The sequence below is a fragment of the Platichthys flesus genome, chromosome 24 (assembly GCF_949316205.1).
Source record: "Platichthys flesus chromosome 24, fPlaFle2.1, whole genome shotgun sequence".
NCBI classification, from domain to species: Eukaryota; Metazoa; Chordata; class Actinopteri; order Pleuronectiformes; family Pleuronectidae; genus Platichthys; species Platichthys flesus.
This window is the reverse complement of record NC_084968.1, coordinates 10,618,049-10,641,356: the sequence shown is the minus strand read 5'-3', so window position 1 is coordinate 10,641,356 and position 23,308 is coordinate 10,618,049. Positions and strand designations below refer to the sequence as shown.

At 42.3% G+C, this 23,308-nt stretch overlaps 1 protein-coding gene across 1 annotated transcript; it reads right to left on the bottom strand.

Annotated features, from left to right (window-relative positions):
* Positions 1–338: 338 nt before the first annotated feature.
* Positions 339–20,942, bottom strand: rell1 (RELT like 1). The gene is made up of 8 exons (XM_062383794.1): positions 20,633–20,942; positions 14,316–14,525; positions 11,293–11,364; positions 9,602–9,656; positions 5,837–6,085; positions 4,092–4,233; positions 2,660–2,711; positions 339–2,578 (listed from the first exon to the last, which is right to left on the bottom strand). The coding sequence occupies exons 1-7, from the start codon at positions 20,655–20,657 to the stop codon at positions 2,679–2,681; spliced, it is 786 nt and encodes a 261-aa protein (XP_062239778.1). The 5' UTR covers positions 20,658–20,942; the 3' UTR covers positions 339–2,578; positions 2,660–2,678.
* Positions 20,943–23,308: the final 2,366 nt, after the last annotated feature.

Here is a 23,308-nt window from a genome sequence, read left to right as displayed (position 1 = left end):
CATCAGATTTGAAAGACTATAGGAGTCCAAGAAGTACTTATATTCTTCATAATTGAAGATAAGGTGAAGTAGCCAAGTACAGAATAACCCCGGAAACACCACTTTATCTCGCAAACTAAAGTCAGAGACCTATAACAACATATTTAAACACATTGAAGACTTAAAAAGGCCTAAAATTCACACTATTGATTTAAATTGGTGTTTTAAAAATCCTGCAGAAACCCTGAGGTCCCAGAAATTGACAAGAGATGAAGGAAGAAGGAGCTGAAACAATAGAGCGGTGATATTTTACCAGTGTTTAACAAGTGAACAATTATTTATGGTCCGATTTGTATTAGTCGTCTTTATTTGCTTTATTTATATCATTATACAACAATAAAAATAAAAAACAGTCCCAAAACAAAAACGTATGTTTTCCAATGAAATTTAAAAAAAATGAAATGACATTCACAAACACGTTTAATAAGGTTCACAACGATTTACTTGGTTTTTAAAAAAGGACCATGAAATTAATTAAGAATTGGGACAAAAAAAAAACTCAAACAATCAAAAGCTTTGTGTTTCGTGTGCGTCGTCACACAGTCCGGGCGGAGAAAGACCCGGCTTGTGACTTGTCAACTAATATTTTATGTGTAAATTTGCTGGAGACACTTTATGATAAATCTAATACTTGATCCTGCTCCTGCTCCCACAGTTTACTCTCCACACAGGGACAAAAGAGGTAGACTTTTCAAACTCAAGGCGTTAGTAAAAACTACATTTGGATCCTGTGCACTCTTTGTTGAACAAAAAGAGAAGTTGAGCATAAAGAAAATAAATATTCAACTTAACTGATGAGGCCGAGAGCTCACTGTTACATTCTGATCGTCATTTTCTCGTTGAAATTTGGAATGATTGATTCATTTAAGTATTTCCACCATTTCTATCTTTGGATCTTACCCTCATTACTGTGACCTTTCGGACCGAGGGTCAAGTTCAAGGTCACATGTAAGACACAAACACACACAAACACAAACACAAACACACACACATATCTAGAGTCACACCACACGTATTTCTGGAGGTAACATTCAACATGAAAGTGACTTAAAAAACGTTTCTTCCGCTCTCCACAACAAACGGGTTCTCGATACTGTAAACGCTCATCGAGCAGCAGCGCATTGCAATTAGACTCACGCTGAGAACTGAGAGGCTCTTTCCATCGGAAGAAGAAAAGGGAGGATCACATCCCGGCAGAACAACGGAGAGATAATCTGCGACGGATTAGCTCATTTGTACACAATCTGCTCGTGACCTCTTCCTACTATGACGACTCCTATAACAACAACAAAAAAAGGCAGCTCACGGTAAAATCCGATGAATCCAGGCTTAGAGTTAAAATAAGTAGCTTTGTTTGGCTTCGACAGATTTAGGATTTATTCTGCGTGAACACGAGAGCGGAGCCGAAAAGGAACAAGACTTCAGATAAAAGTGAAGAATTAAAAGCTTTCGGGTTTGTTTGGTTAGAATTGTTGTTGTTTTTCCTTCCATCGACTTTAACTAGCAATGTGTTTTTAAAGTCCGACAAATAAACTATGTAATGTTACACCTCTATAAATTATGTTTTTGTCATAGCACGCAAACAAATAAAATTAAATGTTTAATAGTACAAATTAAAGCTGTAAAAATATTCCTATATTAGCATCTTGTCACATGATCATGTAAAAGAACACGGGGGTCAATAAAGTAGCTCTACGAAGCGTTTTGGTGTCTTTTCTTTTGGTCGACATTTCGTTCAACAACAGTTTTTCATTTTGGTTCACAGCTCCGATCGTAATTTCAAGACTTCTGTGCTAAAGCTAACTGTTAAGCACATGGCTAGCACAAAGTTAGCAGCTGGCAGTTTAAGTAGCTAAAGAGGCTAATGTCACTTCTACCTGTTGATGGAAATTGTTCAGTGTCTGATGAAAATGTAGTTTCCTCTTCATTCAAGGTCAGATTGGAAGATGGAACCACGGGGTCAGGACGCAGAAGACGGGGGGGGGGGGGACACTTCAACGTCTTCATGTTTACGATGTTACAGGATGTGATTACCGTTGCGCTCCACCTATCGATGATGCTAACGTTCCCGTGTTTTTTGTTCCCGGCTCATCCGCATCAGGTTGATCTTCCTGGAATGACTTGCTTTACCTCAGCCGGGCGGCGCCCCGGTTCCTGAGCGTGTCGCTTCACAAATGAACTGCTTGACAACATGCAAATAACACACACTGCATCACGGACACACAGGCAGTTCGGTTGATTAGTTTGCTGGGAGAGGCCCGGTTCAGGGTTCCTTTGAGCAAGGCACTGCTGTGGTATTCTTGAAACGGAGGAAATGGAGTGCATCGTGAGCACACGCACCTCTCCACCCTTCTACTTGTAAATTCCTCCTTCGTTTTCATCGGCAGCGGCGTTTCTCTCTCCCTGTGGAGCGATGGAGGGATCGATCCTCGGTTCGACTCCGGTGCTTCACGTTCCTCCTGAGCGGATGTTTGGATGTTCTCGTTTTGGGTTTTTATATAAAGTGTCCAGATGCTGCCTCTCTCGTTCCTGGAGAAAGCTGCGGAGTTGGAACGTAAATCATGTTAGACACAGAAATGGAGACAGGGATGAAGGAGGTTAAATATATGAGGCAGGTTACCTGGACTTTCTTTCTTCTATCATTTCTCAGTGTCCGTGTTGTCTGTCTGTCCCTGGTGGTGGAGAAATAAGAGAATCATTAATCAAGGGTCTGTGTTCAGCCTGACCAGTCCTCCACACTAAAGGGTTTGTTTATTTTCTGGGACGGGAGACATTTTGTCCTCCTCACGCGGTCAATACACGAAAAGCTACGAGTCAACAGCACTGAAATGACACCAGGTTTAAATGGATCCATGAAATACGAGTTTAACGTCTCTCCCTAAAACAAATTTGGTTTGAAACAGGTTTGTCCCAAAGACTCTAAAACTCTCACATTACAGAGAACAGCCTTCTCGAGTCTGCTCAGGGATTTTCAGATAAAAAAAATAAATCAAAAACTGGAACAGAACTCAGAGGATTTCTTGTTGTATAGTACAACAAGGATGTTGGGAAATGCGTCTTTAAGTTTCAATGTATTACGTCACATATATGAGAGTTGTTTCTTACCCGACATAGTTAGAAAATCAATAGAATGAATAGATGCAATTAGATTTCAGGACCAAGGTTTGTGTTTATACTGCTTTACGCCACAACTTTCACAACAAAGGGTAAAACGCACTCATAACTTTCCACCCGTCCCCCCCCTGATGGTTCACTAGATGCACAAGTGTTACACGTGACGAGTATATAGGCCGAATTAGAGCTGGATCCCACAGGACTCCCTTTATAGCAGCAGTGTCAGTTTCCTCTGCTTGTTCTCTGAGGTTTCTCACAGTTTGTTGTCAAACAAACAAACAAACAATAGACGACACACAGGAGGAGAAGACGAGTGGGGGCTCGTCATCACCCGCAGCGTCACAATCTCATCAGGCAGAGATGCAAACTGAAAGATGAAGCGCTGAAGGCTGCTGCTCTTTATTATGGATGTTTAATTACTCATTAAACTTGTTCTGTTGAACTCAAATTAACCTCAATCCAATGATAATAAACAACTTGTTGACTGGGAGGTCGCTGACAACAATGTCCATGAAGCCGTTCTTCACTTTTGTTCACCGTTTCTATCTTTTTACAGAAAATGTGGTTTGTCTGTGAAAAATTAAACATTTCTTCATCTGTGGAAACACATCGGAATGTTCTATCACTGTCAAAGAGCGACCTCTGTGTGTGTGTGTTAGTGTGTGTGTGTGTGTGTGTGTGTCGGGCCACCACTTGCTTTCAGAACAGCTCTTACTCTACTAGAGGGAAACTATTAATCGGGGGGGGTTAATGTCGCCAGTTGCTGTGAACATGCGCATCATTAATAACAAAAATCACAGACCCACCGCGGCGCCTCCACTCACACACATAAATTATCTTGAATACGTAAACACTGCTTGTTGACACACAGGGTGTTAATGGGCGAGGGACAATGACGACAAGAGAACGAGATGACTGCGAGTTTCCAGGACACAGACCTGCTGGGACTCGGACGTCCTCCGGCTCTTGGGCTCCACCTCTGTGGGGGACGTGGGGGACGTGGGGACACTCCCATTGGAGTCTGATATCAACAGAGTCCGCCTCTCCCTGGTTGCTCTTTCACACTTTGTCACCCGGAACCTGGAAATGAGGGGGAAATGAATATGTTGTTCATGGGTGTTGTTTGGGCCACAAATGAGGAAGGAAGTCTCCTACAGAGCAAAGTCAGCTCATTAAAACAACACTCTGCTGGAATGCGAGGACACACCAGTGGCTGAAAGACACAAAAACACACACGGCACAGTTTACAGGGCTGAATTTTCAAGCAAACTTTTAAAAAATATGTTTTTTCTAGGTCAAAATAAAATGGAACTTTGCTCTTGGTTCTTTCACTGTGTCAATAGTACATTTAAAAAGGCATAAGCAACATAAAACAAGCCTTGGAAAAGAGTCCTTCAATTATAACATCACGGCTAAGCCCATGTTTCTGAACATCAACCCAGAGAGTATCAGTTATTCTCATTTGTGCCGCAGCTGACATCTGCTTCAGCCTCGACAGGAGGAACAGAGTGTGTGTGTGTGTGTGTGTGTCTGTGTGTGTGTGTGTGTGTCTCTCAACCACCTCTCACAACCCTCACACACACACACTCCCTCTAAAACCTTAATTAAATCAGCAAAATGAATATTCCTATCCAGTTGGTGCCGACCCTCTCCGTGCACAGCCATTCATCTGGGCGTGCAAATGAAAAGCGGCCTCTCTGAATCCCAATCAGCACGCACAGGGACATTAAGGATGAGGAGGAGGATTCCTCTCTGGACGACGGGGGGGCCACGCTGCCTCGATTTTCACTGGGGACTATAAAATTGCCTCATTACTTTAAACATCCAGGGCAAAGGCGACGTGAGCTGTGGTGGATTTGGAGCAGTATCAAACTGCGAGGGTTTGATTCCCAGTGTGGAGTTTTTGACTTAAACCACTGGAAAGCAATGTAAAGTTTCCATTGTCACTGGTTTTCACGCCTGCATGTTCAGCTTACATAGCACTGTCCAATCACTGGACAGTGCTAAATGAGCTTAATGAACCCATTTGGCCGAATTCTTTTCACTGTGTGATCGCAATTTTAAATTCAGTTTTCCAGACTGACTCTCCTGAAGTTCTGTGATGAAGTGGTTAAGAACTGATTAACATCATTTTGCATTGTCAATTCCTGCAGCTGCACACAATCTGTGATGAAAGAAAAAGACAAACGCACACTGACTAGGTGTCTGTTGACGTGAGTTCAAACAGACTCCAGACAAGCAGCAGCACTGAGGCAGAAAGCTGTGAGATATCACCGGCTTCTCCTCCACCGCCTCTGTCTGTCCAGTGTGGTGTGTTTTTAACAGAGGTCGCGGCAACACAACACAGGTCAACCGGAGAAGCTCCACACTGAGCCGGGCAGCTCCAGGGTGTTCTTTTCCCAGGCTTCTCCCTGACTGCCCAGCCATGTCGTTTTCCAGGTGGCTGGTCTGATGTCAACGTGCACCGAAAACTCAATCTACTTTATTAAGTGTGGGGGTTTTCTTTTTTTTTTTCACCGGCAATTACTTGTTATTTGTGTCGGATCTGGCTCCGGGGCGAACTGTGTGAGTTGTAATTTACCTCTGCTAATTAAACCACCCTGTGTGTTGTGATTCCCGGGAATCCTGGAGATTAAACACGGCCGTAAACCCTCCTTTTTATTCTTCCCACATAGACACCCACCTGCCCACGGCCAGGACCGTGACCTCTCCATGCTGGCTGCGGCGGTGCTCCGACTTGCGCGCCGACACCTTCCTGAGCAGCGGCCACTTCTTCTGGCTGCAGCGCGAGCAGGTGTTCTTGAGGCCACCGGGGCCCCCGATGGTGTGCAGGTGGTTGCAGGTGTGCTTGGCGGCTCCAGGGGGCGCCCCGGGTGAGATGGGAGTCAAGGGGGGGGTCGGGGTGCCGGGGGAGGTCGGAGTGAGAGGAGGACTGAGGGAGAAGAGGAAGAAGAAGAAGAAGAAGTTAGTGATTTTTAAAAACCTTCTGTAATGATTATCAATGAGACGGGCATTGTAGTTAATCAGCAACTGTTGTAGTTTCGTACAATTAAATCAAAATAAACACAACTTTTAAGGATTGGCCTTGAGAAGTGAGACCTTTCCCAAACTGACCTACAGCAAGTCAAACACATTTGCATTTCACAGAGAATTCAGGCTGCAGAGTTTCATTTATGTCACCACACACCAGGCACACCAGAGCAAATACCATCAAATCCACTGGAAATGATGTTTAATGTGATAATAATCAAAGTAATATTCTCTATAGAAGGGAGGTCAGGTGACATGTGGAGAACTGTATAGGAGATACAGCAGTAGATGGTGTTTTCCCTCCACTCGTACTGTATTTACATTAGATGTGTGTTAACAGACACTAATGGAGGCTCGCTCGCCCGTCTGTTTGCTCTCTCTCCCTCCCTCCCTCTCTCTCTCTCTCTCTCTCACATATGTTTTTGAGTGGAGCGGTAGCGTTTGCATGTTTATGACCCTGGAGAGCAGCTCTTCACATTGTTTACACACAAAGGCAGAATCAACAGCAGCTCTGCTCACTGACAACAACACGTGCACATGAAGCACAGGGGACAGGAAGTAAAATAATGAGATGCGATGCTTTAGGTTTTCACCGACCAGGCTGAGATGAACGCTCACTGTGTGTGTTGTGACAGGGAAACTGGAAGAAATGATTCAGAACTGAACTTCACAGCGAGGTCGTTAGGTTCGTCACAGCGAGGTGGGCGGGTCCTGAGCGGTGAGGTCATCGAGGACTGACAATGAGGTGTTTGATTGGGCGGAGGTCAGAGCTTATCGTTCCTTAGGAACCTGACTTCGTCCATTGGGACACGGTCATGTTGAAACTGGCAAGAAGTTAGTCAGTAAAACAAACTGCCAACCTACTCTGACATGTGAGTAATTGTTTAAAGTTCGATTTCGCAACAAATTGCATTTTATCGCTTGTTGTTTTGTCCAAATTCAAACTAAAATATTCTTTTAGTTTCATATTTTAAGCCCGTTTCGGCACGTTGGTCGACTGATGTGGTTTTAAATGCTCTATTTGAATAAACTTTGACTTGACGTCAACGAGTGTTAGTGCAGCCGCAGTGACGTCACACTATCAGAGCAGCCTAGTGGCAGGTTTGCGAACATCCGACTTTTTCATAACGACATTTGCGTAGATGTGATATAGAAATAGAGAAGTTTGTGGCCATGAAACTGATAATGTGAGGTAGACACCAGAAGACAGTGCGTGTATAAGTACGTGCATGAGCAAGTGCATTGTTTTTTAATCAAACAGGCACAAAACCTATTCATGAGGCACATATGCATCGTGAGGCTCCCCAAGGAGCAGAGGTAGGAAACGGGAGTTTGACCCAGGAGAGGAAGGAAAATGATTGAAGGGAGGCGCTGATGTGAACGGAGCATGTTGTGGAGAGACGACAGGGGAGCGAGGGATGGCGGGGAGGTGGAGCAGTGATGGGGTGAGCAGCAGTGAGCGGAGGGGGAAGTGAAGTAGTGAGTCTGGAGAGGCAGATAGCGAGGCCTGGCCACACTACAGTCGCTCTCTCCTCCCTCTAGCCTCTCTCCATCCCTCGCTCATTCTCCTTCTTCTCTTCTCCCTCCTTTTTCCCCCCTTAAGTGTCCCGTAAATTACCCCAGGTGAAACCCCCTCTTCCCACCATTCCTCCATTTCTAAGTGATCCACTGGCCGGCTGCCCAACCTGGCCCAGAGAAAAAACAGAGACCGATATGAACGGGGGCGACAGGGAGAGGGAGCGACACAGAGAGAAATCTGGACAGAAATAAGAAACGGGAGGAAAAAAGACAAAACACTGGAGTGGAGATATGTGTGAAAAGAAATCTGGAGAGAGCACAGAAGAAGATGCAGGGAAGTGACGCCAAGGAAAATGTGTGCGATTGCAGATTTTTTATTTTCTCTTTCCAGGACACCTGATGAGACTGAGCAGAATACCTCAGCACCTAATCCTCGCCGAGGCAACGCTGCTGCTGCCATTTATCAACACAGCTCCTGCCTCAACAAAAGAGAACATCTCCCCGTCCTTTATCTCCCTCCTCTCCTCCGAGAACAATATGCAGCGGGACAAGAAAGATGACAGGGGGAGAGAGAGAGGAAAACATACTCCTCTAACTCGATTTACTTAAGGCTCCTCCACTGGCGCGAGCATCTCCCCCTCCTCCTTCTATCCGTCTATCTACCCAACTCGCTGTCAGCTCTTATCTCAGCACTACACTCGCTCATTTACTGAGCAGGGAGGGAACGCTGGGATGAAACGTGAAGACGTCTGATCTCTGCTCGAACCATCGGCTGCTGTTCTGATGAGGCGGCGTCACAGCCTTTGGTTTGAGATGACAGTATGAAGCATGCTCCAGAGAAAAACGTTTTCAGGCCCTATCAATTTTATCTAGAGCTGGTTAGTGTAATTTAACCATAATATTAAGCTGCTCGCTGTCATGGTTTGCACTTTCAAAACAGAACATTTCACTTCTGATATTTATATTTGGGCAGAATCAAAGCTCAAGGACACTGCACTCCCACTTACACCTTCACCCATTGGACGGTACTAGCCATCACAAGGATTCCACACCCCAATGCACGCTGCTTTATCATCTGTTTGACTCTAAATGGGACCGTAACTTACTAAATTAACATCGTGATGAATTGAAGAAGACTTGAAACTATAGATTCAGATCATAAAGTCCTTAGAGACGTTACAAATCAAAGTGAGGGTTTCTCATAGACTTCTGGAGTCGCCATCTGCTGGTCATTTGAGAGAATACAGCTTCACTTATGGGCAATCTGATTTAACAAAAATCTTTCATGGCGTTTGTTAAGTGGTTGAAAGTTATTTTGTTATCAGTTAATGTATGAATTACTTATAATACTATTCTGATTTCATCTTATTATAGTATAATAAGAAAAAAATGACTCCTGAAATTCAAGGTGATGTTTCCAGATAACTTATTTTGTCTGACCAATAATCAATAAGTGATATGAAGCCCAAAATCAGGAAATACTAGTAGTTTACCCTTATAAAAGACTTATTTTCATGGAGGCTTCTGCACTTTAAAGCTCTAGATTGTAAATATCTACTCTTTACAACTGGGCTCAGTGTGCTTTAATAACCCCTGGATACAGCGTTGTGGGCCACAGCCACACTTTGGGAACTGTCCCCACTACTGCTTGCTCTCGTTCAGGCCCCTGCCAATCTGGAAGCGTTTCAGAAGAGAGACATGACCTGGTTGTCTTTCTCTGCCTGTCCACTCATCCTTTCTCAACTGCTCTCACTTCAGGCTGACCAGGAGGCCTATGGTGCCACCTGGTGGTTGATACGGTTAACAGCGCTAGTGTTTACCCATTTTTCAGAGAGATGAATTAAGTCTTTAAAAACAGATGGATTTGGAGAATTCTGATGTTTTTGAGTGAGACACTTACCCGTCAGAATCAATACTGTTATCACGAACCATGGCTTTCAGGGCGTCCGAGTTTGCTGGAAAATGGGGGAGAGAGAGAGCGAGAGAGAGGGGGAGTTACACACTCATTCAGACGTGAAAGGGGGAGAGAGAGAAACAGGGAGATAACAGCAGCGTTGGGAATTAACGAGGAGAACGCTCCAGTGACTTCAAAAGCAGATCGCTTATAAGAAGATGGCAACACAATTTTAATTAACACAATTAACACAATTAAAAACGGCACTGAAGTGAAGCTACTGTACACAACCACCTCAGGGGGAACGTGACAAACCTGACGGAACATTTGTCAGACCAAACAAAGTCTGACAAAAGTTTCACTTCTAATCGAGTAGGGGATAAAGTTTGGAATTTCTTTACTTGACATCAACAGTAGATGCTAATATCTCTTCAATAAAAGCTCAGATAGAAATTCTTTCTCAGTTAATTATGGACTTCTTCAGCATCTAAACCACAAAGTAATGTTCGTTTTTTTATTTAATCTTTATTTAATCAGGCAGTTTCTTTTTTAACAGATACCTGATACCTGTTTAAAGCCGTAGCGGGAAAAAAACAAACATATTTTTACTGTCACAACCGTAAAATACTGAATATTTCCATGGTTCGAGTCCCTGAACCACGTGTCCACGTCTCCAAACTGACGACGTGAGGGTGACTCACAGTTAACGGACTCCCAAGTTTACAAATACTACAGTTGGAAGAGAAGGAGGCGATGACTCAGCTCACAGCTAGAATCTGGATGAGGAGGAGGAGGAGGGGGGGAGAAAAATCAATCTTGAACACAGTGGTGACGAGCAGTGACTGAGACAGGACAATGCTGCATTCATCTGCCATCATAGGTGAAGTCTTTTAGATAAGATATGAAGGAATCCGGTAAGACAGATTCTGCTTTATAGAGCTGCAAGAATAACTGCTGAAGTTCATCCACTTATCATTTAAACCATACGACTTTTAAATGTTTATCAACATGCGGTATTCTTACACAATTATAGCTTCACCCTTGTTGTACTTTGACAACTCTTTTTACTACACTGTCATTCATTACCAGTTTATATATTACCAATTGTGGATGGTTCAAAAGCTGGGGAAAAGCATGATGATAACTGTAACCATAAACACTTGGAAAGACCTACTATTAGGTTGTGTTGTTACACAATAAACATTCTGCTCGGCAGTATAATCGTATTACTTCTCTCCCTCTCCTTTTTATTTTATTTTCCCTTCATCTCCTGGCGTTGTGTGATGTATGCGCTGTTTGATGAAGTGAAAGTTGTTGAGTACAAAATGTTTGATCTGTATGTGTGTGCACTTAAAATCCCAACACTCTGTCCAGATTCTCCGGCTGCAACACAACCAGAACTCGGACGTCTCTCTCCTCCTCCTCCTCCTCCTCCTCCTCCTCCTCCTCTCACATCAGACAAGTCCTACTGTTCCTCTTGTTTGCTAAAAACTCCACTGCTATGGTCTGTGAGTAAATACGTATATCTGTATCTTTTTACAAACATCTATGATAACAAATTACCTAAACGTAACCTTATAATAACTCAAACTTAATGCGGCCCCTTTGGTTAATAACTATTTACATATATACGCACAAGCTTAAGTCCTGTCCACAAACATGGAGGAGGCTTTTCGGGCGCTGTCATCATCACATACCTTCGTTTTTCATGATGTAATGAACAATCTGTCCGACTGTGTCATTATTTTCACTGAGGGTGTCGTTCATCTCTGGGAAAAAAAAAACACAACAGGAAGCACTGGCGTTAGTACATGAGCAATAGGCAGTGAAACCCTAATATCATCAAGCAGCTTTGATTGAGCTTCAGCTTCACAAAGACATATTAATTAACATGACAGACAAAAACTCCCAAGAAAAGGTCGAGCAAACGTTTGAGTTTAAATAAACAGGATGTTTAAAAACACTTCTCAGGTTTGGCCTGAGGACTTTAACCACCAGGGGCCTGTTCCCTTGTAAATGCAAAACAAAACAGCCGTCAGTCAGGACTTAAGCTCTTATTAATATTAGAACTTGATGACATGACTCCCGAGGGTTTTATTGTCTAACTGGAGCAGAAATGCAATTAATTAGTTATAATTGGAACCGGCACATTCACTAAATGCAGCGTTTTGTGTGACTGTTTTTTCCTTTTAGAGAGATTAAAGTTTTGCAAAGCTGCTTTGATTGAATTTTTGGCCACTTGGGGGCAGTGTAACAAGGCGTAAACACAACACTGTCATGTTTATTGAATAATAAAGTTGATAAAATGTGAGCGAACTATCTTCCAATTTGTGCAGATATGAAGCAACGCTCTACCTGTTGCTCCGTTTTGTTCTCTACCTGCTCCTGGGGGAAATATCTGTCTCTTTAACTGTTGTGTTGACAGCTGGATGCCAACTTTGTGTGTCTGCTGCTTGGTGCAGAGCTTTTCAAACAAAGATGGCTGCCTGCTATGATGAGAACCGAAATACAGGAGAGCTGTGAGAAAGAATCAAGTAAAAGGCTGAAAAAAAAAAAAATGGGTGACAATTTCCTGTCAATGTGTCGATTGTTCATACAAAAATGATTGATAAGTGCAGTTGTAGTGTTGTCAACAGAAACAAGGGTCCACGTTTTCTGTTAATTCATCCGTTTTCATCACCAAAACACTGTGAGACTAACAGCATCAATGTATTGAGTGAAAACCACTGGAATGTTTAAGTTTGGCTTGAGACCAAGCTCTAATCCATAAGAATGTGCAATCACTGACTCAAACCAGCTCTTCCAGGCAGTACACACACCCCCAAGGAGGCACTTCCCAGAGCTTCCTGTTGATAGCTTCCTCAATTTTTCCTCATTTCCCCGAAACATAATACTTTTTCCACAACTTGTGGAAATCCTCTGACATGCCGCGTTGGATTACTGTGAATCACAGTGACCTATAGAAGCTGCCCGCAACGTATAAACCTCACAAGCAGTGGATGTCATAGGAGACGAGAGCCAAAAGACAAAGCAATGCAAGAGGAAACCTGTTCATTAACAAACAAGAGACGACTGGATGAACTGAACGTGGATGGAAAAAGCTTTTTATCCCCTTACTCTTTTGTTTCGCTGTATGAGGAAGAGAAGGTAGGGCTGTTTGACAAAAGGCCAAACACAGAGAGCTGCTGCTGCTAGCTCTCAAACTTAGAAAGCAGATTTACGTCCTGTCGGTTTCAATACCTGCTGTTCTCCACTTAACAAGGACTTTATATTCCGGAAGGAAAATTGTCGAGAGGTCAGCTGCATGATAACAGGTAAGTGAGAGAAGCGGACACCAGGTTCTCTTGTTGATCCTGACAGCGTAGTGTAAACAGTTTTTACCAGTGAAATACCCCAGGGCCGACCAGTGATGCCAGGAGCTCCTTGTCTGCACACAAGTATTTTAAAGAAGAGAAGAGAGCGCTGCAGTCATGACAGATGTGACCGGTGCAGAAAAGGGAAGACTAAACCGGGGTCAGTCTAAATATTTGTCTGAAAGGCCAGAAACGAATAACTATTCTACTTTTTCCTGCATTTTGTTCTCCACCATTTTTCTAGCCACCTCACTATGTTAAGCAACATGTTAACAGTTCCTACTCTCCAGAACACCTCTCATGCCCATGAAATACCCCAGGGCAAACTGGGGATGCCAGGAGTTTTCTCGTAAGGAGTGATGACAGAGTCTTATCATGTACTGTATTGTAAAATAAAGGGGAAATCTGGGTCTCATTTGTCAGTCAGGTCAACTATTTATCTCCGAGGCCAGAAAACTCTTCATGTGCACAAATGTCATAACAATAAGGCATTATCTGACGTGAAGCCCCGGGAAATCAAACAGGCCTTGTTTTGCTTCACCTCACTTAACACACCCCTATTAAGTCAGAAAATGAGTGATGCCAAACCTCTTCTTGGTGGTTTCTATATTTCTCCACTCCTTAAAGAAAAGGACATTGTCCTTCCGTCATTATAAGACTATTGATAAGATAAGAGCAGTAAAATGAGAGCTTATGGTGTGAAGACTTTCAATACAGCGTCAACTGTTTCTGAGCTCAGGGTGTTTGCTGAAGATTCATTCATCAGTGCAAAACACTGAAGACCACTTCTTATTCAGCGATGCATAATATACACATGTATTCCTTCAGTAAGCCCTGAGCTATGTAGTAATTTTGCATTTTAACCTTGTTGTTTATGCACAGGAAAATAAAAATGTCAACAGGTTTATAGCAAAGAAAGTTGCCAGCCACATCACACCGGTCTATTATTATTATCGTGATCATCTGCCCGCACCTACAGTACGTAGTGGCACATACCAAAGTTATTAGAGTCAGGAATGTAGTACCAGCCTGTATTAATGGAGGGCAAGCAAAATAACCAATGTGTCTAATTCAAATTTTTTTTAAGTCACACGACAAGGAAATGGAAAACCTCCTGCACACCGATGACTAATTTGGCAATTGTTGCATAAGAAATCCCTTCTTCTGCATTTGTTTCTTTCCGACTGACCTGAAAAGCGGCAGCATCACTGTGTGACAGAAATAATTTAGCCGAGGTTAATGTTTAACTTGAAAATAGTGTGAGTGATAATGTAGATAAAAGTAAAAAACTAAAACTAGACGTATTTCCAAGAGCTTGAAATTATACCAGATTTGTGGTATTTGGTACTGGGTATGTATTTCTTTACCTTCACCCATTTCCGGATCCTTTTCCTCAAAGACGTCGTCGTCCTCCGGGGCCTCGGTGGTGCAGCGGTAGCCTTTCCTCTTCAGCACGTGGCAGATCACTACCCCCAACAGGCCCAGGAGGAAGAACACGGGCACCAGGACGAAGGCGATGTAGTCTGGTTTGCCGCCCCCTCCTCCTCCACCGTCTCCACTCGCTATGGTTTGATCCGCTGGCAAAATGAAAGAGATTTTCTTTTTAAATGTATATTTGTTGCAACAGGGTGCACAGGCTTTAGAGAATCAAACAACACATTGTCATTACAACGCCCTTGATGGTAACTTGATATCGACACCGACACTGAGGATCCTCCCGAGGCCGGTGATGAGCAGCTGAGAGGATTTAAATTCTATCAGCTGCAACACGACTGAGCTTTCATGTCCCCGTCGTGGATCAATCGAGTCTGCTGCCGTCTCTGCTCTGTAGCGGCTCCATCTGACGCAAACCTGTTGTGACTTCGTTCCACAGAAGAGGCAGAATGAAGGCGTACTGTATCTGTAGAGTAAAGGCTGTTGAAAAGGACATGACACGTGTGCTTTAACCGATGGAGCAGTCCAGTGTTTTCCTTCCTGTAATGACTCTTCCATTAAAATACATTAGAGGTCAGTTAGTGCAACAGCCCTGCTGCTGATGTGCAATTAACATTTATAAGCCTACACCCAGCAAACAACACAAAGTCCCAAGTGTCTTTGCTGGTTTCCGAACGATGGAGATTATATTTGTCACGTCATGTTGTTATAATAGCAACGGGTGTTTTGGTCAGGTAAAAAAACCTTGTGTAAAGTCAGTGGTTTGGTATTTGGAATTCATAATTGAGATATTAATTTGCACCAACATGGATGGCTACACAAAAACCTACACCATAGACTCTCGATAAAGATGGACAACATGCCAACTCCCAAAAATTGAAGCTGAAACATCTTGCTCAAAGATGTTAAATATTTGGATAAACTCTGGTTCCAAACTATGTTCAAAGACGATGCACAAGATGGCAGCGTTGGTGTCACTTTACAAACAAACAGATCCGTTTCCTCTGTATTCTGTCTCACTACCTAGGAAAAGGGCGATGACAGGAATTGGAAGGGGGCAGGTTTGATTGGTTTAGATTTTGAGTTTATTTGCTTGAAAAGCTGCAGATGAAGAGCATTGATGTGTACAAGACATAAACCCTTTGGTCCTATCTCAGGATTTATTATGTAATTGCAGCAAAAAGGAACACATGGATCATAAACTTAACTACAAACTCACAATTCTTCTGCTTCCACACCCACATGCCTACGACCTACACATCGGACTTTGGACCCATTAGGGGGAAATATTGCACTTAGGAAGGCTTGTCAAACAATGCCTGAGACTCATGACTTTCCTGACAACCGACTGCTCTCATGTTAGATTTCGGTCAAGCCATCTTGAAACTGATAAAGGTCAAGGTTCAAAGTGTAGATGGCGCCCTGTGGTCGGCTATAGGAGGGATCTGACTCCTGCTGTTGGAGCAGCATGTAAGGCATTCCAGTACAACACACAGAAGGGCCTTTGTCCTCTTTCCTGATCGAGTCTGTGTGTGTGTGTGTGTCGGTGAGAAACCAAAAGAAGTATAGACCCATTCTGAAAAATCTAAATCCTATCAAATAAAACGATATCTTCATCTCATTGTGAAATGTGCTGCGTGTACAGGCATGCCTCTGTGTAGCTAACCATGTGCCTCCTGATGCACACAGGCATTTTTGCCAGTCCTTTGTTTGACTTCCCTCGTGCATCAGACTGAACACACTGTTACAGACCATTGTCCGCTCACTGACCGCGCTGTGACCGAATGTTGTGCGTTTCCATTTGCTTATATCTCGAGGAGGCCGCTGTGATTGGCCGGTCCTGGCACAGTCCCATGCCCTCTCAACGTGGTTCAGAAGGAGTCGTAGTGGAAAGTGAGGATTGTATTAAAACCATTAAATAAATAAAAAACCACTAGAGTGGAAAATTGGTTGAACAGACTCCTCGAGGAGGATTTGGAGTTGAGTCACAAACCGCTTAGCAACCAGAGCATTGTGCCATGATGGAAGTCCACAGAGCGACAGCCAAAAATAAAGATGTGGATTCACACAGTAATTATGTGAATCATATTATCATGCTGCATGAACTCAAAGGAGAAGAGACACTGTGAAATGAAGCTCCATACAAATATGAAATCTAACAATTACAAATGATTGTAGAATAGATTAAATCTAAAAGAAATACTATGAAGATGCTCATCATACTTACAAGTTAAAAATGTCTTGTTTTGACCGAACAAGTCTAAAATATAAACTGACTCATACTAGATGTATTTAGACAAGATATGGAGGTTTTCATAGATCAAATAATGGTAACTCAGCTGACACTTAAAGTGTAAGTACACAAATGCTTTTTTCTGACCTTGATGCATACAAGCAGGACAGTATCTATATATTTATAGTTTGGTCTATTTCCCATCCAATAACATAGAGGAGACAGGATTCATGGCCTATACTGATATTTTAGCTCTATTTCTGCTCAGTGTTCATTTATAGTTTATGAGCTGAACAAATGACAACTATACTGTCACTAAATAACTTATCAGCTGATGTATGTGCAATGACTCAGAGTCCTTGTGATGCTGGATGTGTTATCACAACACCGGGGGGCTACTCGTCTTTGTTAAATATACTTCGGTGTCATATTGACACTGCTGATGAGTTCCCGATATCCACCAGAAATAGGCTGAAGAAGCGACTGTGTTTATTCTTGGGATGAGATGAGAATGTGAGAAGAGATTCTGGGCCTGAGAAAAACATTTTACACAAAAGGTCTCAGTGACACCAAGTTAGTTAGGATTTGGGTGAAAGCCAAACAAACGCTGACTGGGTCAAACTGCCCCTGGCTACAAGGAGAGCTTGTTGTGTTACAGTGAGCAACTGCTGTTCCCGAGAATCACAGCAGATAAATATCATATTCCCCTGGACACAGCAAACCTCAATATGAGGGCGACTACATCGGAATGTGCTCTAACTTTCACTTTGATGAGTGATATCCTCCAAAAGGTATTTCTGTCAACACTCTCAAATCCATAGAGGGAAACATTCTTCGCAGGCTGCAGATGAATAGGTCAGCGCTACAGTTCCGCTGGTTTAATTTCCTGCAGTTTTATCGGGAATCAGCTTGTGAGAAGTTGTCCGCCTGAAGGTTATCGACGTCTGCCACGATCGCCTCTTTCACAGGATGATGTAAAATCAATCTCTGCACAAAGGAGGAGATTTATGTTTGGAAATACCTGAAAGAAATAACCCTGAAATACTGAAGTGAGAGACAGTTTAGCTCTGTAAAGTGTTTTAGATTCAACCAGTGTATTCTTCCTCTCTTCTTCTTTTCTGATCCCCTTTCTTAAACATCCACGGTTTGAATAGGAAACGATTTAAGCTACTATTAGAGGCAAAGTTTAACGATGCCTTTGTGTGCTGGAATCTATATGAATCACACTTTGTGACGTTCCTGCTCTCGCTGCACAACTCCACAAAGCGTTTCAGAAAAGAGGAAGTTGATGTTTCTTCCCGCTGACATCAGCAGACAACATGGCATAAGGAAGCACGCAGCGTGTTTACAAAACCAAATGAACCTTATTCAGATTTATTTTAGTTTCCAGAAGCGACTCTGTGAGACGTTTATTGGCAGACAGCCTGGCTGACATCTTTTAAAACGAAAAATCAGAAACAGATGCAAGAAGAAGTGACAGAATTCTTAGCCGAGCTGCCGTGAACCTTAACAAATGTGAATGCATCACTCCAGCTCTATATATTTGGTTGTTTTCCTGTTTCCTTCTCATTTATGGATTAAATATTACCCTGAATATTGTATTGGTATCAGCCTCTAAATATCCATATCTGTTGTGTTCTACTAACATCAAAAAAGCTGCAAGTTGTCATATTTTTAAAGCGAATGATATGAACTGTTATAATCAGGCACATTTGACGTAAAACCATTGTTTATTGTCTAAATGCACTTCTATATTTTAAGTTGTACTTCAACTTGATGTTCTAACTGTAAAATATCAAGCCTCAATTACATTAATTTGTCGTAAGGGTTTGATAACAACATCAAAATCACCTAATGTTGGTATCGGCCACAAAAAAATCATATCTGTCGAGCTCCTACCACAACACCACTTTTCTTAGGACATGTTCATTAACATTATCTGGTCCTATTCATATCATCGAGTTTTATTCATTTATCTCAGAAGATTTAAAAAAGCCATCAGGGCCTCCACACCTCAAATCCTTCTTTTCTTGGCATCGTTAAAAACCTGCAGTGAGTCAATTAAAAGCTCTGAACTGTTGAGAGAGAATCACAGTAAACAAACCACCAACGCTTTCTCATGTGACCACAGCACATTAGGACGATGTTCTGTGGTCTCCAGCTCTGCAGGCAATAATAGAGTTTAGTAAAGACTCGGTCTTACTGTGGCATTTCCTCTTGCTCTTGAGGAAATCATGTGCAGCTAGGGAAGCAAATCTAAGAGCCAGTGCACATGTGGTTTCAGATTACCAGAGACAGCCCTGTCACGGCAAAGCCTCATCCTCTCTCTAGTCACTCAGTGCGGCTGCTTCTCATTTGCAGTCGTGAGATAAGACATTTTAATTCACAATTATTTTAGAGAAGGGAGTTAAAGGCCAGAGAAATCAATGAATGGATGAAACACAACAGATTTGTTATGACCTCTCCTATGCTTCTAATAATCTTGTTACTCCTCCAAATTTATCTTGTGACCCTAAATGAATCCTAAATTACAGCTTTACATGAAGTTGTGAAGACACTTTTATAGTCCAAATACAGACACACACACACACACACAGACACACTAACATATCATGAGCATATTCCAGTTTCCCAACCGGCGCACTGGATGACTGGGTCTCATTGAATTAGCATGAAGATTCGGCCTTGGCCTTTATCGAAGGACATACTCCTGTGGACTCTCCGTGGAAAACAGGAACAGGCCGGTCATTTTAAAGGTTAGGAAGAAAAACCAAAGAAGCACTGGCTGGAACCGAAAGAGAACACTGGCTGAAGCAGACACACAGTGAGTGGTCGTCTGCTTTAGTGGTCAGAGTAGTTTGAATAGCACCACAAGAGGCTTTTAGAAAGGGGCTTCAACACGATGTGTAAAAAAAAAACAGTTGTTACTAATGAGACATCTTTTGCTGTCAATGAACGACTGGATATTTGAGGATGGTTTCTGTGCAAAGACTTTATTCCAATATGTACATTAATAAAAGATTTATTTTGGTTTTACTTAATACTAGAACGGAAGTTTTTCACCTCTTCACTTTTCCACTTCTCCATGGAAAATGGAAGCAGGTGATGAGACACTATTTCCTACTCTGGCTTCTGCACTTAGTCTAAATATAAATAGTAATGAGCTAATAGAAACCCTTAAAGGTCCCGTGTGTAAGATTTAGGGGAGAGGAATCTTTCGGCAGAAATTTAATATAAAATAATCCTAGTGATGTTTTCTCTAGTGGTTGATCGTCTGAATTGTATGAATTGTTGTTTTCTTTACCCTAGAATGGGCTCTTAATATTTACTTCATAATACTTCATATTTATATAAAAAGTGGTTCCTCTCTACAAAGGCCACCATGTTTTTTACAGTAGCTCAGACTGGACAAAATAAACCCTTTGAGTTTTTATCAACAACTAAAGATTTCTCTCTCATGTTTGTAAGGGGAGGGTGAGATGAGGGGTTGTTCAGCTGCCACCTGCAACTTCACCACTAGGTGTCACTACATTCGACACACTGGACCTTTAAGTTGAAGACTTTAACTTTGCAAGAATCACTAGGATGGACTGACCTTCATTAATAAACTTTAACATCCTACAAACTGTACATGTTTCATAGATGCATCACTTAACTTTTTTAATAATATATCACTTTTAAAAAGATGTAGCACAATATATGCAGTGATATGTTGGCAGTGATATGTTGAAGCTATAACTTTAAATGATTTTAGCAAAGTGTGCTCCTCCATCTCTCCACATGGGTGAACGCGGTGTGTTGACGTGTAGCTGTCAAACAGCGTGTCTGCAGCCTCCAGCTCAAGCATTAGCTGAACTAGCCACTTGCTACGTTGCGTGTTTATTTTGTTGCGGGAGCCAACTTTGCTGCGTTACGAGGTGAGAAGAACCCGCAATGACAACGACTCTAAAACGCGCAGTGGCCACGCATCACTCCCCCGTCCATTGAGAATAAAAGTTGACAAGATGGGAAACTTACGTGTGGCGGCGGTTGGATGAGCCATTGAAGGGCAGGACAGCGGGGAGCCGGGAGCCGGGAAGCGGGCGGAGGTGATGCTTGAGGCGGGCAGCAGATGGACAAGGGGCCGGTCACCAGCAAGCTGTGGTCAGTAAACTAAAGTAAACTTAGCAACAGGAGGGGTTTCCTACTAACGTGAGCGTACTTCCTGATTCCCCAACGGAGGATACGCCCTGATTTCAACGCAGCGCCGCCTCCTACAGAGAGCGGTACGCAGGAGGATGTGGAGGAGGAGGAGCAGGAGGAGGAGGAGAAGAGCAAGAGGAGTCACTGACCAGGACTTCCGTCTTCGCTATGTCTTGATAAGAAATGTTCGTTTTTTAATCGTCAAATCAATTCAAATAACATATTAACACAAAACTTGTGTTCATGTAAAATTGTACAATATAATTTAATATAAATGTGTTCTGTTTTTTTGGGGGCAGGTAAATCATTTTGTAGATTATTTTGAATGGTATAAAATGAATTGTAACTAATAGAGGGATGTGAGGGGCTGTGTTGGCCTGAAGGGATTTTAATTATTAATTCTATTTAAAATTTTATTCAATATTTGAGATCTTCTGTTTGCATTTAGATTGTTTTGTTTAGTCAATCAATAAAATAAACTTGTATATACAAATACAATGCACTTGACTTTGGATGAGCCCTCTACACAATAGCTGCCTTGTGCGTTGACTGGTTTGGTGCACCCTAAAGGCTCCCAGTAACTTCTCAGTATCCATAAAAATAACAAATTATATAAAAATGTTAAATTGGATTCTGAGTTAAGTAATGTGAGTTGACTCCCCCACCTTCAGTAATAAGAAGCTGATCTGGACAAAAATTACAGACAAACACAAAAGCCCTAATTCTTCACACAACTATGAAAAAACTTGAACTCAGTGGCGGAAAGAAACAAGATTCATGATTCAAGAGTTTATTATCAAATGGACAGAGATAACATTATAAGTAAAAAGTAATGGCGCCCTCAAGAGGACACTGGTTATAAATGCAAATGGTGCAGGATGAACAGGGCTACCATTAGAGGCCCCCTTGACTGCAATAACACAATGTAGACTACAGCACATGTGAATGCAATCATTATTCAAGTAATTAATGTATTGTATTATGTACTCAAAGTTCATCATGCAGTACTCATCTAGCAAATATACTCTCTTTCCTTTTTTCTACACAGCCAAGATTTAAAAAACATTTCTGTATTTAAATGCTGGCAAAGTTGTCGGCCAACTTGTGTAAACACATAGTAATAAGGAATAGTAATCATTCAGCACTGTTGAGCTCACTGCTTTCTATTCCAAAGAGGAGACGAGATGTTTGTTCACATGGGAATAAATGAAAAATGAATGTACTGTAGTTTTCTTTCTATAGAGATGTGCTAAATGTATTTCCACAAAAATGGATCTCACAAACAAGCAGGAGAGATAAAGATATACTGGGCATAGAGGACATTTCTAGAGACACGGAAGAAATGTATTATAACAAAAACACCATTTGTAATATTACTGGCCAATCAGAGTGCTGTATTTTGTGCCTGCTGTATCTACTTCTATGCTTACGGTCTATCAATAAACAGAAACTGTTATAAACCAGTATGTGTCAGTGTCAGTTTGGTTGATCGACTTGAATCTCTGGAATCATTACTGTTGTTTATGTGTATTGTTGCCACAGATACAGTTGATTCAGTACAAATGTACATAAAGGAATTCTAGGATGCAATTGTAAGGATCCTCTGATCCTTTGATCCTATGATCCTTTTATGAAGGTAGGTATAAATTAAGTGAATCAAGGTTCAATCCTCACTTGGTTTACTTGGTTCACTCAGTTCACCAGGTCATTACTTAGCTCTCTGCTACTGATTCGCTTGGTTTACTTTGCTTTCTGGATGCAATTTGCTTTTTAATTTCTCAGACCTCGATAACAGAACTACAGAGAAACATGCAGTTTGAAATTGGGGGCGATCTCCTGCAGAGGGAGATAAAGAGTGGAATCTCCCAGGGTTATGGAAAGGAGCAGACCTGCTCGAACAAAACCATGGGTGTATGGAGACGCACATCATTTTTGACAGTTTTTGAGATCAAGCTCAAAGAGATGGAGAATCGCAAACTTGCTCAGAACACTGAAGAGATGCAGCCAAACAGCAACCAGACTGACCCAACTACCGATCTCCTGCAGGAGGAGAAAAATAGTGAAATCTTCCAGTGTTATGGAGGAAAGGAGACATTCGTTCAATCGCAAAAGGAAGAGGAAGTGCAAACCTTCTCAAACTGAGCTAGTCGCAGCTGCTGCCTCCTCTGTAGAGCAGCCACAGGTGGAAGTTGATGTTGATGCTTCATCCACCAAGACCGCTGAGGAGGAGACGCAGCCAAAGGCAGCTTCGAGAGCACTGTGGCACACTGTGCACCAGTTTAAAGATGGTCCTGACAAGGAGCTGGATGTGGATGGGCCTGTTTAAGTGCTGGAAGACGTCATAGATCAGACATGGATGAAGAGGTGCCCAACATCTGGCTGTACCTCAATGAGGTGAAAGTTTTACATTCCTGATCCCTTCTCTGCTTGGTCACATCATTAATCCAGCTATGAGGATAATAGAAGGAAACCTATGAAGAGTATACAGGATCTAGAATTTAACATCATAAC

What these genes read in the sequence shown, in the direction of transcription:
- rell1 (XM_062383794.1), bottom strand. Translation starts at nt 20,657, where the DNA reads ATGGCTCATCCAACCGCCGCCACAC. An exon ending in GGATCCGGAAATGGGTGAAG is followed by an intron (nt 11,365 to 14,315) that starts GTAAAGAAATAC and finishes TTTTTTTCCCAG; the next exon opens with AGATGAACGACACCCTCAGT. An exon ending in TTACATCATGAAAAACGAAG is followed by an intron (nt 9,657 to 11,292) that starts GTATGTGATGAT and finishes CCCATTTTCCAG; the next exon opens with CAAACTCGGACGCCCTGAAA.